We start from the raw sequence: 15,319 nt of genomic DNA on the forward strand, positions 1-15,319 counted from the left end.
TATTAAAAAATAGAGGTTGATACATTAGTGGGGTAAAGAATTCTAATTCAATACCAAGGATGTGAACTAATATTATTACACGTTTTACGCCACTGAATAGTTTGAGGGTATTTTTAAGTAATGAAAAAATAATACTTGTGATTGAATTTTAAGGATGAATTCATTTGTAAGGGCTGATTTCAGAAAATTTCAAACTACATCAACTATACTTAACAATTTTAATAGTATCCAAAAGTTTTACACCATGATATAGTAATGGAATAACGAAATATAACAGTATAAATATTAGGGGTAGCTCCCCCCCTCAAGGGATTTTTTTTTTAAATGCCGGAACAGGTCAACTTTATTTTTGATTATTGTGCATAAAACAATTAATTTTGTCAAGATTCAACAGATTTTGGAATGTGTATAGTGAAAAAAATGGCCATCAAATATAGTTTTTCATTAATAAAAAACGAGGGTTGCGAGTCTGATGACTAAAAATAATGCATAAATATGTGCTTTTCAATAACAAGTGTTACCCACTTTGTTTCAGTAAAAAATTACGAATTGTATGCGAGAAAATAAAAAAAATGTGTTTTTAGGGGTGAACTTCAAGGGTGGTTTTCACCCCTTAAATGGGCTTATGGGCACGTATAAAAATATACGTGTCGAATATTCTTTATGTTCTACAACATATCACAATTTCAAGAAAATCGGTGAGGTACACCTCGGGTACCTTCCTTGTTAGATCCTTTGTGATGTTCATCTTGGGCCGATAATGCCTTTGTGTTTGTTCTACATATCTGAACTCAAGTAACGCACGACTAACATTTTTTTCAAGGTTAGCATTTGTTTACAAATTTTGAGAATTTTTGCTCGGCTAGATTCTGCTCATTTATTTTTGTTGCTAGCTCTGGATCCTTAAGTAAGAAGAATTAATGGTGCTCTCTCCTCGGATTTGGTCCACTTTGTTTGGTCTCTAGTTGAATTCGGCCATCCTCATCTACAGAATGTGGTGGTGCTGGATCATCATTAGGTTACGCAAGAACATCAGTTGCGGCTGCTTGATCTTGCGGCGCAGCTTTTTGTAGATGATGTTCATTATCGTTGTTTTATTACAGTAAATCAACCTGTTGTTTGATCTGCATTCTTTGGTCTTCTGAAATATGTAGATTATTATTAGACGTGCTAATTCCTCTTTCATGGTGTTATTCCACTTCATGATCTCGCACGGTATTTGTGTTAAAGTGTTTGCCCTAAATTGCTAACGTTACGCAAAGCATCCTCAGCAGGCACAGTTGATCTTCCACTGTTTACCGTTTGTCAAAGAGGTCCGTGCTGGCCAGCTGTTTGATTAGTAGCTATCCTCGGGAAGCGATAAACATTTCAAAATATTCAAAAGACTCTCCATGATTTCTGTGACAGGGTAGTCTACCGGTGCAGGCGGATGCCACCCCGGTTCGGCAGGTTCCGAGACCGGCTCCACGCTGCGAGCATACACAATTTGGTTCACAAGCTACGAATGACCCTCTGATTGCTATGAGATTAAGACCTATCACAATAAAGGGAATTATAAACGCATAGTTCAATAAAATTGTAATCAACTGAATCAATTTCATGATATAATTTGAAAAAGGAATGAAAAAAATAGCTGTAAATGTAAAGTGGGACTTCTCGTGATCTAATAAATCTGACGCAGCATATTGAAATTCAATTTATTAATATTGTACCAAATTTTCATTTTTCCCAACCCGGTTTAATTCTCTAACTATGGGAATTTCGCGTTTAGCAAGAAACCGAGCCAGGGTGATTTCTGGCTCTATAATGTGATCAAATGGGTGGATTGAAGATTAAGGATGAAAAAATAATAACACTAGATCAATTTTGGGTATAATAGAGAGAAGGAACAATGGAAAATAAAAATAAAAAGGTACTAAGTTCCATTTAATCAGACGGCCCTGGAAAGCAGTTCCAGTCTGAACTCAGTCAAGAACTTTCCCCTTGCCTTAGCCCATTTTTATGAGTAAAATTTAAAGAAACTTTGAGCGTTGAGTATTGTGAATATTTTTCCGAGTTTACTATTGTTCGAAGATACGTGTGTTTATTTTTCTTGACTGCTTTTGTCGAAATATTTCAAAAAATTATTATTTAGTTTTGTTTGATAAATTTAAGAAGTGTTTGTGGAATTTTATTGAGTGTTTTTGTGCCATCTTGTTAATTTCACTTAGTTGATTATACCGTTATGATCGATCTTTGTCAGAGTGAATTTAGAGTGAGTAGAGATAGGCAATCTAAGCGTACTTTCTTTTGAAGAATGAAAAATGGTCAAGGTTAGGAATATTATGAAATGAATTGTTTGGTTTATTGCTGGGTTTCAGAAATCTAGGTTATGTGACATATACAGTTTTGAGCTTAGAGATTTGAGTTTGTATACCATATGACTAATTAAATAAATTAGTCATTTTTGAGATTAGTTTTCGACCATGACTATATTTCTGAAATTAAAACTACGAATTGTATTGAGTTTTGATTTTAGTTAAAGTATTTTAGTTTAAATCATCACTGAATGTTTGTGAATAATGATTCTGAGCTTTGTTAAAGCAATTAAATTGAGTTTTTCCGAATTTTCGTTTACCTCGATCCTGGGTTTGCCAGGCATGCCCGTATGCATAAAATGAAAAGCGTGTAGCCTTATATTTTTTAACGGGATAGTACAAATATTGACAGTAGGAAAATATAAGCATTAATGAAGCATTAGTCCAGTAGTATATATTATACTTAAGTTAAACAGAAATCCATTATTTTTAATTCATGAATATCTTCCTTTTAGGAGCGCAATTTGGGACCGTTATTTCAATGCCGTTAAGTGGGCTCCTTTCTGAGTATGGATTTTCTGGCGGTTGGCCGTCGATATTTTACGTATTCGGTGCTGTTGGGGCCGTCTGGTGTATATCATTTCTACTGATAGTTCACGAAGATCCTGAGAAACATCCACGCATTTCAGATGATGAGAAAAAATACATCTTGAGTGCCCTTTGGGGAGCTGCAGGAGCAACGGTAAGAAAGTTAAAGTATATTCAGATATATTCAAGGAAAATTTTAACCTGCTAACAGCTTGAAATTGTTTTCTTAAATTTGTAGTAAAGTGCTTCCATATAATATTTAATATTTGGGTTGAAACTTACCATTAAATGTATTAGGGGCTTATTTCGGAGAGCTAGGGTAACATTCCAATACATTGTCACGTCCCGAGTAAACGGTAAGGGTAGTATGGAAACTTGAGAAAGAGAGAGAGACCACTGTTGCTGATTACATCAGATTGGTAAGGCCAGACTAATTATTTTTTGTTTTTGGTATGTTTGTCACTAGTAATCCTACATGGATTTTGTCAATTAAGTGTTTAAATAACAAGGTATAGTTCCAATCAGATAGTTTGTTATATATAACGAATAGATAAACAAGTAATACAGTCTTTCTCTAAAAAATAGGTATGTCACAAATATCTCGAAAGCATTGTTGTTGTTTTTCCTCAATGCCGATTGGGTAATTTAAAAATTCGATGGAAGGAATGTTGTCAAATTCACATACATAATTTAAGAATTGAGTTTTGGTTTTGGTACAGTGACAATATAAATGTCATATTTATGTGCATAATAAAAGCGACAAAAATGTAAGATTTATTCATGTAAAATTTTGTCTTTACATTTTTAGTTAAAATAATTCATTTTGCACCTAGAAAAATGACATTTTTAGCCAAGCTGATGGATCTTTAATTTAAACAAATTAATTTTTAATAAAAATTGTGTTAGTTGATATTTCTATCAAACAATATTTAGTTTTCAGTGAAAAAGTGTTTAATTAAACCAAAATATAGGAATTTTCAAAAAAATAATTGAATTTTTAATGTGGAAAGATTTTTCAACCAATAAAGAAAAATATCTCATCCAAAATGTTGAGTTTGCAACCGATATAGACGAGTTTTTTAAATTGAAAAAGTTAAATTAACAGCCCGAAAATATGAATGATCTACCAAAATAATAAAATTTTCGAATAAAAAAGATGAATTTTCAACAAAATGAGTAAATTTTCAACTGAAAAAGATACAGTTAACAATTTTTTTTAAATCCAGATGGCCAGATTTAGAACCCCGTAAATTAATAATTAACTACGTAAATTGCCACTGAAATCTTTCAACAGAAGACTTAAGTGAAGGTCTTACGTCACAAATTGCTCCTTTTCTTTCGACATTCTCTATATCGTTTCTCTAACTTTCCTTCTTTCTCAAACTCATTGCTAAAAAGTCAGGGATCTCAACTAGAAAAAGGAAAACATTTTTGGAAGTTTTGGAAACCTAGCTTCCCAAAATATTTAGATAAATAAACAATGCCAACTATTACAGATAAAACAAGATATTTGGAGTATGGCGATTTCTGTTCAAACATAATTTCCAATTGATAATATCGTTAAAGAAAGCAGAGAATAAAATAAACAACATTTCTCCTCGTTCTTTCCGCCACTGGGAAAATAGTTGAACAATATGAATTATATTGATATACCTGTATACCACAGAAAACGTTTAATATGTTACAAAATGCATTATTGAAGAGGCTGCCTAGTGCGGAACAAAGTTTTTAAGTGTTACTCGTATTTTACGGATGACTGGGAATCGCTTCAGGACGATCCGAGAGAAGAGGGTATCAGCTCAAGCGTCATGGACTGGAACGTCGAACATGTGCGTGCACTCCTTGCAAACAATCGTGAGCTGAATATTGAAATATTATTACAAGAAATTCAAAATAGTGTATGTAGTATTTACATCATAGTGCATGACGATCTTGGCCAAAGAAAAGTGTGCGCGATGTTCGTACCTTATTCTATGACACAAGAGAAGTAATTGCAGCATGTTTTGGCGGCAATAAATTTCGTTTAATGGCCTGATGACAGTCCTACTTTAAAGAAGATCATTGTCATGTATTAAACGTTTCTGAAGCGCTTTTGTCTAGTTTAAAACCAAACTTAATTGCGGATGTTTGTTCACAATGAACCAGAGTAAGTATTCCATTCAGACAAAACCGTGTCACCTTAAGGGCATGTGATACTTAGAAGATTATCAATTCTGCCAGTTTTAGGTTCCTGCGGATTTTTTTCTAGGATAATAAATATTTTGTCTTAAAAATTTGACACATGATAGCGAACATGCAAGCGGACGTCCCCGCACACGTTTTTATATATTGCTAATATTTGTGTGTGTGTGTGTGTGTGCTTTATTGCCATCTCTGTCACTCCTACGGCATTCATCTTAATGTCGCTCCTCTAAATGCTCTTAGGGAAATTGAGTCAATTGTCGAGAATGGGAAGTGCCGCATATACTGGAACTTTATGTTCTCGACAATTGTTTCTGTTGCTCACTCGAGGCCTGACATGGTTCTTCTTGACTTCGAGAAGCGAACTATGTTCGTTATCGAATTTTCGGCACCAGCTGACAAAAACATTATAGCCAAAGAGAATGAAAAGAAAGAGAGGTACCGGGACCTTATAAGGGAGTTGCAACGATTGTACCCGGAATATTCTGTTAAACTGATCGTCCTTATCATCGGCGATCTTGGAGGTGCCAAGTTTTCACTTGCTAATGGCCTAAAATGCATCCCTGCGTGTCAACAATATGCAATTTTTCAGATTAGCACCCGCTCCCGGCGAAATCTTGCGGTTGTCGTTATGATAAATTTTTAATTATATATTAGGGTGGCCCAAAAAATCACATTTGAGAAATTTCAACGGGCGTCGATGCCAAATCGTTTTCCTGCGGAAACAAATTAGTGCACATTTTTTTATTTGGAAATAAAATAATTTTTTAGAACTTTGTATTTCAAATTTTATATCTTACGGAGTTTAACACGGAAAACGTATACTTTTTTTACTTCTTGGATTTTGTTCAAAAAATCATAAGTCAATTTATTTACCATTTTATAAACTTGTTCTCTTCTCAGTAAACATTATTTTATCCAATTTTAATACATCAAAGAAGTTATACAAAAATGTTGGGCATGTCTAAAGTTGCATCAAATTGCAATATCTGTAGACTCGTAGCGAGCCTTAGATATGGTTGTTTAAGGGCATGTGACACTTAGAAAATGGTCGATTTTAGCAGTTTTAGGTTCCCCCGCCCCTTTTTGTAGAATAATAAATATTTTGTCTAAAAAATTTGGGAAATAATAGTGAACATGCTAACGGACGTCCCCACACACTTTTTTGTAGGTTAATTCAAAAAAGTTTTAATTTTGAAAAATGTGATTAATTTGCACAGCGCTTAGGAATTAGTATCGATATCTTCAGTGTTAAATTCCACCGGCTTTTCTCCTAGGATAAGAAATATTTGGTCTTCAAAATCTGGGTAATGATAGCGAACATGGTAACGGACGTCCCCGCAACTTTTTTTGTATGTTTTTTCAAAAAAAAATTTGATTTTGCTAACAGCGTGTGTATATTTCGAGTTTAAATGTGTTACAATTCTGCCGAGCGTTACTTTCAAACTACACAATATTTTTGGCCAAAAACTTTGGACTTACAAATAAACATTTAACCAATCTCCCGGAGCTAACCTTGTTTGGGGGCAATTAAAAAAGTTTATTTCATAAATAATTTCCAAATTATCGGAAACGCAGAGATGAAAAACGACGTAACCTCAAAATAATGCATAAAATTTTTATTTAGCACAATACATTTTTTTGTTATTATCCCTCAAAAAAGAGTCCGAGGAGGTCCGTTATGATATATTATAACATCTCCGAATTCAGTTTTTAAATATTTTCATTTTTGTGGAAAAAAGCCGGGGGAACTGTACCCGATTGACCACACGACGAAGCATCACATGCCCTTAACTTGAATTTTTTAACAAGCAATTTTGATTATATTGAGGTATATTGAGGACAGATTTGTGAAAAAAGTTCATTATTTTTTAATTTATAACTTTTAAGCAATTACAAAAATGAATAACTCAAAGTGGATTATTTGTTAGGGGCTTAGGACTTTCAGATGCAGGCTCGACATAAAGCCTCCTGCTATAGATGCAGCCCCTCACCTGTAACTCTGGGTGCCCTACGACCTACCTTTATGGTAGTACCTGAGAGCTTGGCCAGTCCATCCTTTTTCTCAGGGGTCCTTTGTTGGAAAATGATATAAAAATTTAAGAACAAAAAATTCCTAATTTTGCAATCAGTGATTTAAAAGTGATATATTCCGAATCCACGTATTCTTCTGATTCCAAAGATATGTGATTTGTGTATAAAGATTGAAAATTTCAGATGTATTTAGTAATAAATTGAATATTGAGCGAAAGTTTCTTGATATTAAAATCCTTCAAATTTTTTAACTTTTCTGGGCAAGTAATATATCATTAAAATCGAAAATATTCGTAGATGCTGATTATGGTATTTTCAAATCAATAGTTGAAAAAATAAAGTTTTTTAAATTTTCTTACTTTCTCATGTCTGTGTATAAAATACATTTATTGAAGTAAGCTTACTCAAATTGAGGTCCATGAATAGACCGAAAATTAGTTTAACAAATTTAGTGGGAACAAATCTGAGCATACCTGAAAACTGATCAAAAAATTAGCCGGCCACTGCTGCAGCAAAGCGTGCATTAAAAGCCGAATAATAATACAACTTTCCTTTTACGTTCTATAGTTTTAAATACGGGAATTATTTAAAAAATACGTTTCTTAATAAAGACATTTTTATTCTTATTGTTTTTCATTTAAGATTAGGATTATGTTTCGCAAATAATCACTGCCTGATATTTTTTTCTGTTCTTTTAACGATTTTATATAATTCATTGGGAATTTTTGGCCTGGGCTTATTTGAAGGACAAAAAAAGGTTGCAAAGCGCAGTTTTTAAGTAAAAAAATAAAAAATTTGTCACCAGACAAAAAAATACTTTTTAGAAAATTAGTTTAGCTTTTATTCAAGTAGTAGAATTTTCATGCAAAACATCTAAATTATTAACAAAAAAAAAAAAAGAATAGCTGATATTGTAATCGAAAAAGATTTTAATGTCAAACAAAAGAATTGAATCCTTAACAAAAAATATGAAATTCGAACCAAAAAGATTAGATTTCCGTAAAAAATATTAATTTTAAATAAAATAGTTACATATTCAACCAAAGAGAATGATTGTGCTAGGCGGCTTACAAAATTCTTTGCAGGAAAGAAAAATGTCAAAGACCTGACAAAATTGCGTAAGATCAACAATTCTCATATTAAAACTCAAAATAAAAAACTCAAAAAACATAAAAGATAAAAAAATAGTTTAATTTCTAAAAAATGAAAGTTGTTCTGAGTTGTGCTCGACTAATTCAGTTCTTCCTCCCTTGAAATTATGTGAGTTTAACAGTTTTCATATTAAAACTAAAAATGTAAAACTCAAAAAACATAAAAGATGAAAATAGTCAAATTGCGAAAAACTAAAATTTTTTATGAGTTATGCTCGATAAGTGCAGTTATTATTCCTCTTTTTAAATTATGTAAGATTAACAGTTCTGATTCAAAAAGTTAAAATGTAAAGCTCAAAAAACATAAAATTTCAAAAAAATCAAATTTTGAAAAAAACAAAACTTGTGCCGAGCTCTGTTTGAAAAAAGGAGTGTTTATTAATTTAAACAAAATTTCGTGGGATCAACAGCTCCCACACCAAAACTCGAAATGTAAGACTCAAAAAACAAAGAAGATAAAAAATAGTCAACTTTTGAAAAAATGAAAATTCAGCACAAGTTTTCGTTTTTCGAAATTTGATTATTTTTGGGTCTTGTATGTTTTTTGAGTGTTACATTCTGAGCCACAACATGAGAACTGTTGATCTCGCGCAACTCAGTTAGAGGGAATAACGTCTAAATTTGTGGAGCAGAACTCAGCACAAGCTTCACTTTTTCGAAATTTGACTTTTTTCATCTTTTATTTTTTTCAGTAATACATTTTAAATTTTAATATGAGAACTGTTGATCTCCCATAATAGGATCTCCCGTTGAATTGCAGAATAATAACGCTAAAACTGTCGTCTGGGTTAAAACTCAGGGCTCACTGAAGGTTCTGTTAAAAATGTTATATCTCAATTCGTACTTAAAGATTATACTTCAAAATACTTTGCAAAGCTCTAAACTTAATCTTCTTTCAAAATAAAAAAATGTGCACTAATTTGTTTCTATAAGGGAACGATTTGGCATCGACGCCCGTTGAAATTTCTCAAAAGTGATTTTTTGGGCCACCCTAATATATATAATCGTTATATAAATATAAACAATCGTTAAACAAAATATAAACAATCGTTGCAACTCCCTTTCTTTTCATTCTCCTTGGCTATGATGTTTTTGTCAGTTGGTGCCCAAAATTAGATAACGAACATGGTTCGCTTCTCGACGTCAAGAAGAACCATGTCAGGCCTCGAGTGTGCAACAGAAGAAATTGTCAAAAATATAAAGTTCCAGTTAATGCAGCACTTCCCATTCTCGACAATTGACTCGATTTCCTTAGGAGCATTTAGCGGAGCGATATTAAGTTTAATGACGTAAGCGTGACAGAGATGGTAATAAAGTACTCTTATTGCCGGATTGTGCCTTTGGATGTAAGTCGTTCCCGCATGAGTTGGACAACTAGATAGTATCTGAGCTAAATGCTCTGGGTGTGCATGGCACGCTCTGCAGCTATCATCGGGAATGTCTTGGCTCAAAATGTTACGACGGTATGTTAAGGTGGAAATAACACCGTCTTGGAATGCCAAAATAAAACCCTCCGTACCAGTCTTCAATCTGTGTTATTTAAGGAAAGCAAAAGTTAGCTCACACGACATTGACTGATCCTTGACATTTTTGTGGAAGATACCGTGCAGCCTCTTGTCTGGGAGGTGTTCACGAAAGTTTTTCTCTTGTGATTTCTCAATCCGGGCTTTCAGGAGTGAGTACTGGAGGTAGACAAGATTTTATGCATTTTGCTCACCCCTAATACTGAAGTTAAGTCCGAGTGTTTCAGCAGCCTTCTCCGCTGCTTTGTACAAAAACGCTCCTTTTCCCACTTTTTTGTGCTTCCAGACCATTTTAAGAAGAGGGTCTCTTCCATTTGCGACTCTATGCGCTGTACCCAGAATAATCCTCTTATGAAGACATTCAAGACTCAATATTCCACGACCACCTTGACGGAGTGAGATGTAGAGTCGCGGAACATAAGACTTAAGATGCATGCTTTTGTTCATGTGCATAACCTTTCTTGTCCCGATATTAAGGGACCTGAGCTCGTTCTTCGTCAATGGAACCACTCAAAATGAATAGATTACTACCGGGACCGCAAGCATGTTCGTTGCAGATACTTTGTTCCTCGCAGAAAGTTCAGAAACCAAATCTACCGGATAAGACGTTTGTATCTGCTTTGGAGAGTATCCTTTATAGATGTCACATCCTGAATGCGGCTCTGTGGCACGCCCAGGTATGCATAAGTCTCTCTCAGCGCAAAGGTGTCGCATAGCGCTTCTATCGACCAGCTCAAGGTCTTCAGGGATGCCATTAATTGATTAATTGATTTTCAAATTGATTTTTTTAACTTGAAGCTTTTAATATCTCGAAAAATAGGCACTCAATGAAAAAATGTTGTGAATCAACATTTATTCACTCTCAGGAGCACATACACTGATGTTAAAATCGGTTCCCCCACACCGTCCCGTAGGGGTAGGGGTGGGAGAAAGTTCGAAATCTTAAATGTGAACCCCTATTTTGTATTGCATATTCGGATTCTTTGGACAAAAATACGTATGATTTGTCTACAAAAATTTTCTCGTTTCGCGATAGATGGCGCTGTAATCGACGAAATTCATTTTTTCTTCATTTTACTGCTACTGAGAATGCACACTTACGATTCTGCAATTAACGTGAGTCCCCTTGCCTCTCATGATTCGTGGTGTTTGATTAACGTGAGTCCCCTCGCCTCTCACGATTCGATGTACTCAGGGTAATCATCTTTTAATTAAAGTAAGTGCTCAAAATGATGGCCTTCGGCTTCAATGCACTTATTAGTCCATAATTCAAATGAATTTACACAACGGAGAAGTGTATCTTCTTGAATTTCAGAGCATTCACTTTTAATTCAGTCAATCATATTCTCACGTGCTGCTGGATTTTCTTTGTGCACTTTGTCTTTCAGATAGCCCCACAAAAAGGAAATTTGGTGAAGTAAGATCTGGCGATCTTACAGGCCAATTTATCGAACCGCCTCTACCAATCCAGCGACCATTGAAATCATGATCAAGAACTTCTCGTGCTACCGCTGAATAGTGTGCCGGACAAACATTATGTTGAAACCACATGTTTTGCCGTATTTCTAAGCTCAAGTCTTCAAGCAATATTAGTAGTTTATTTTCCAAAATGTGTTGATATTTTGAACCATTTAAGCTGCCTTCGATAATCTGGGGACCGATCAGTTTGTTACTAATTATTCCACACCATACGTTGGCAGTCCACGGACGCTGGTGTTCGACTTCACGAAGTCACTGCGGATTTTTAATACTCCAGTAGTGCATGTTTTATCGATTAACTATTCCATGATTCGTAAAATACGACTCGTCAGAGAAAAATACATAACGAAAAAAGTTGGGTGTTTGTTGTATTTGTTCACGTGCCGACTGAAAAAAGCTACCTGATTTTGGAAATCAACGCCATGAATTGATGTAAAGAGGCATGTTACGGATGAAATTTATAATGTTTCAAAAATTTCAAAACACTGCTTTGGGACGTTCCGGAATCACGAGCAATTTGTCGTGTACAATCATCAGAGGAGCACAAGATCCCGAAACTTGACAATTGGTAACCAAAAGGCAGAAGACACTGACAGTCGCTCGTCTGTCAGCCACCATATAGAACAGGGCGCAGAGGGCGAACGGAAATTGACACAACGCAATGATACCACGCAAGCTACGAGCGACTCGGGATTAGGCACCAGCGACAACAAGCAGTGCTATATTCGGGGAGCTGGTTATATAAAACAGTACCGATAAGGTACACGACGTTTGAGTTCGTGGACCACTAAAAAAAAGTTTTTACATCACCATACGGCTTTTGTGGCTGTTCGGACAGGCCAGATATGGAAATAGCAGCTAAGATTCCACGTCGAAAAAATGTGCCTGAAAAACCTATTAGGTACATAGGTGAAACTTTTTTCAGACGTTTGTAAAGACCTCATATAAGAGCGGTGTAGTGGTGCCAGAAATGTAGCCGGTCAGTAAACCTCCGCCAGAAGCGATTAAAAGTGTCGGAAAACTCATATGAAAATCCAATATGGTACACGCGCGAAAATCTTTTATATGCTTTAAGGGACCTCAGCTAAGGTCGATATGATAGTGCCAGAAATATAGCCGATCGCTAAACCTTCGGAAGAATTTAAACAATATCGGCGTACGTGTCAAACTATATGTATTCGCAGTCGTTGCATTCAAAAGCTGTTTTCTATGACTACATTTGAAATATCTTTATTTCCTGTCCCAAATTTAAAAAAAAATTATCTTGATACGCTGAAAACTCACTGAGTTTTAAGCGTATCAAGCTGATTTTTTTTAATTTGAAGGAGTTAAGATTATTAGATTTTGAGGTTAGTTTATCAAGAATTTAATAACTAATATTATAACCATTTTTGCGTGTTGATATGTTCTGATTTCCTTTGTCTAATAATAGAAGTGTTAATTCAAAATGTAAATTGACACGTGGCCATACAGGGGACTTCTCTTTTCCTCCTGGAATACTCACCACCTTATCATGCGATAAAGCGAGCTAGCTGACCAGTCAGACCATAGAGTAACGATTGCTAACGAGGTTCGGGTAGGGTAATCCTAGCGGGCGCCTTGATTAAATAAATAACGACGGAGACAGTGGTTACAGGCCTTAACCTGTCTTTCCTGATTTTAGCTTTCGCTAGTAATTTGGTGCTTGGCTTTTGCTTCCTGCGTAGAATAGAATTGTTGAAGAGTGAAAGCTGATCCCCCCCTTTGAACCATCATTTCTTTAGATCAATACATCAGGTATTGTTTACTGACACGGAAGACATTTCTCCTGGAATTAAAAAGAAAATAGGAATTTTTAGGAAATTGCGGGAAATTCTGAAATTTTTTTGAGAATGCTGACAATTGAGAGAATCTACGAGCAATACTAAAATTTTTCGAGAATTAAAGGGAAAATGGAAGTTTAAAAAAGTGTAGGGGAATTAACGCAGTTTTTCGGAAAGTAAATGTATTATACATGTATTATACAATAAATATCTTATCACTGGTATGAATTAGTTGCCTCCTAAAAATTAATTTTTTATCACTATCCCAAATATATCAGCTCGGCAGTGTATACTTGTTTATTTTTTAATTGCTAATTCGATTTAACAGATTTTGTTGTTTCTCCTGGGCAACTTCCATTTATTTGCTAACCTCGTTAGGCTCTGCCACAGTTTAACTTCCGTCTTTACGAGAATGAACATAAATTTTAATGTATGGGAAGGTAAAAAAGTTTTTCAATGAACAATTTTCTTTATAATTCTGAACATTTAGGATAATGAGAATATTCTTTAGTAGCTTTCATTTAATTATTGTTGGCGTCAAGGTAGGTATTAAAAATTCCTCTTACGACTTTGACGACTTTGTTGGTGGTAGCATTGCTAGTGCCCCTAGAGTCACCGCTGAACGCCACAGCATTTGAGCTGGTGGTGATGGTTTCTGTGAGATGGTCAGACAGATTTCATCAATCCAAAAACAAACTAGCAAGAGCATTTGCGACAAACAGTTACCAATGGAACATCAACTGTGTCTTCTGAGAATGCTTTCGCTAGCGTTTGCGATTTTAAGTCAAACACCTTAATAGAAATATATTTGGAGGGCATAAACTAGCATATAGTATTTAAAGAGGAATTGATGCGCCTTTACTAGTAGATTAAAGAAGATTCTATCTTGAACTATGTAAAGAGAAAAATATCTATCGAGGCATCGCAATTCCTTAATAGGAATGCATGGCTAACTACAAGTGGGATGTTTAGAGAAAAACAAGCAGAAGAAAGTTTGGCTCTGTGTAGTTTCACCTAGAGAAGCATAACGCCAGTTATAACCCAGAAATGAAGCCAACTTATATCACTGATTCAGGCGTTTCAGAGGTTTTAAAAGAGACAAGTAACTAGAAAGCCCTAGGCCCGTACATGGTGTATAATTTTTGGACAGCCACCTTCTATAGCCTTACCTTACTCGCCTCGCCTCGCACGCATGTCGTTCTTTTCTCGCTATGCCTCGTATTACCAGCCTCTGCTTCCGCGGCTTACACCTAATACTTAACTACTATTTACAATATTTACAGTTTTCTTACATCTAGTTTCTCTCCTATTTACGATGCTTATCCCAATCCTTTCCACCTCTTCATACTCCTCCAACCAGTGTTCAACTTTTGCATCTTATTCTCTCCTCTCCTTCTGCTTTTTCTTTCTCCATGCCATTCTTTTGAAACAACTCATATACCATCCTTTTCTTCCTCGTGCTTTCTTCACACTTCATCCATCTGCAATTCATTAGTTCTGAAATACCTTTTCTTTCAACCTCCATCTTTGCACCACTACGTCTGTTCTCCTTCTCCCACCAACACTGCCTAACCAGCTTGCTTCCCCCCACTTCCAAAAATTTCTCCTCATATTTACACGCTCGAATCCCTGTTATAATCCCTAAACTCGTTCTTCCTGTCTCCCTCCTTGAAAAATCATCTGCGAACAATCTCTTCCTCAGCCCCCACACCTCCCGCATCACCAAATTTGCCCTTATCACCCTCTCTTTTATATGACCATCCACTCTCCCATTTCTTTGAAATGGGGGAGTGAATTATTATGATTAATAGGTTTAGGAAACGGAGGGTGGGGATAAGTGAGAAGATAGGGAGCGACGATCGGAGGAGAATTTTTAAGGATTCATTTCAGGGGTCAGCTACACGGAAGAGTGATAAGGGCATTAGAAGAACGAGGAAGGTAGATGGAGAGGCGCTTAATGACGAGGAGATAGAGAAGCAGATAAGGAAGTTGAAAAAATCTAAGGCAGCAGAGCTGGACGGAGTAGCGATCGAAGCGTAGCTGTTTGACCACCTCTTTTGTTTTCGTAAATGAAAAATTTCCCCATATTAATTAAAGGGGATTTTGAAGTGTCCGGTGACATGTGTTAATATTCTACTTTTGAATATGTATATATATATATATACACGAGGGTGGATCAAATATAAACCGGAATTTTACAAATACTTTTCTTAGCCAATCGCAAGCACTCTCACAGTGTAGGTTCTTGTAATGTAGTGTATTAG

The 15,319-nt window shown here is 35.3% G+C and overlaps 1 protein-coding gene across 3 annotated transcripts in view; it reads left to right on the forward strand.

Moving 5' to 3' along the window:
• Positions 1-15,319, forward strand: part of LOC117174760 (putative inorganic phosphate cotransporter) — an 822,629-nt gene that overhangs the window by 665,009 nt on the left and 142,301 nt on the right. For all 3 annotated transcript variants that reach the window (XM_033364112.1, XM_033364111.1, XM_033364110.1), the window contains one exon: positions 2,813-3,039. In XM_033364112.1, coding sequence (XP_033220003.1) covers positions 2,813-3,039 — 227 coding nt within the window. The remainder of the gene's footprint in view (positions 1-2,812; positions 3,040-15,319) is intronic.

This window comes from Belonocnema kinseyi, chromosome 6, assembly GCF_010883055.1.
Source record: "Belonocnema kinseyi isolate 2016_QV_RU_SX_M_011 chromosome 6, B_treatae_v1, whole genome shotgun sequence".
In the NCBI taxonomy this organism is placed as follows: domain Eukaryota; kingdom Metazoa; phylum Arthropoda; class Insecta; order Hymenoptera; family Cynipidae; genus Belonocnema; species Belonocnema kinseyi.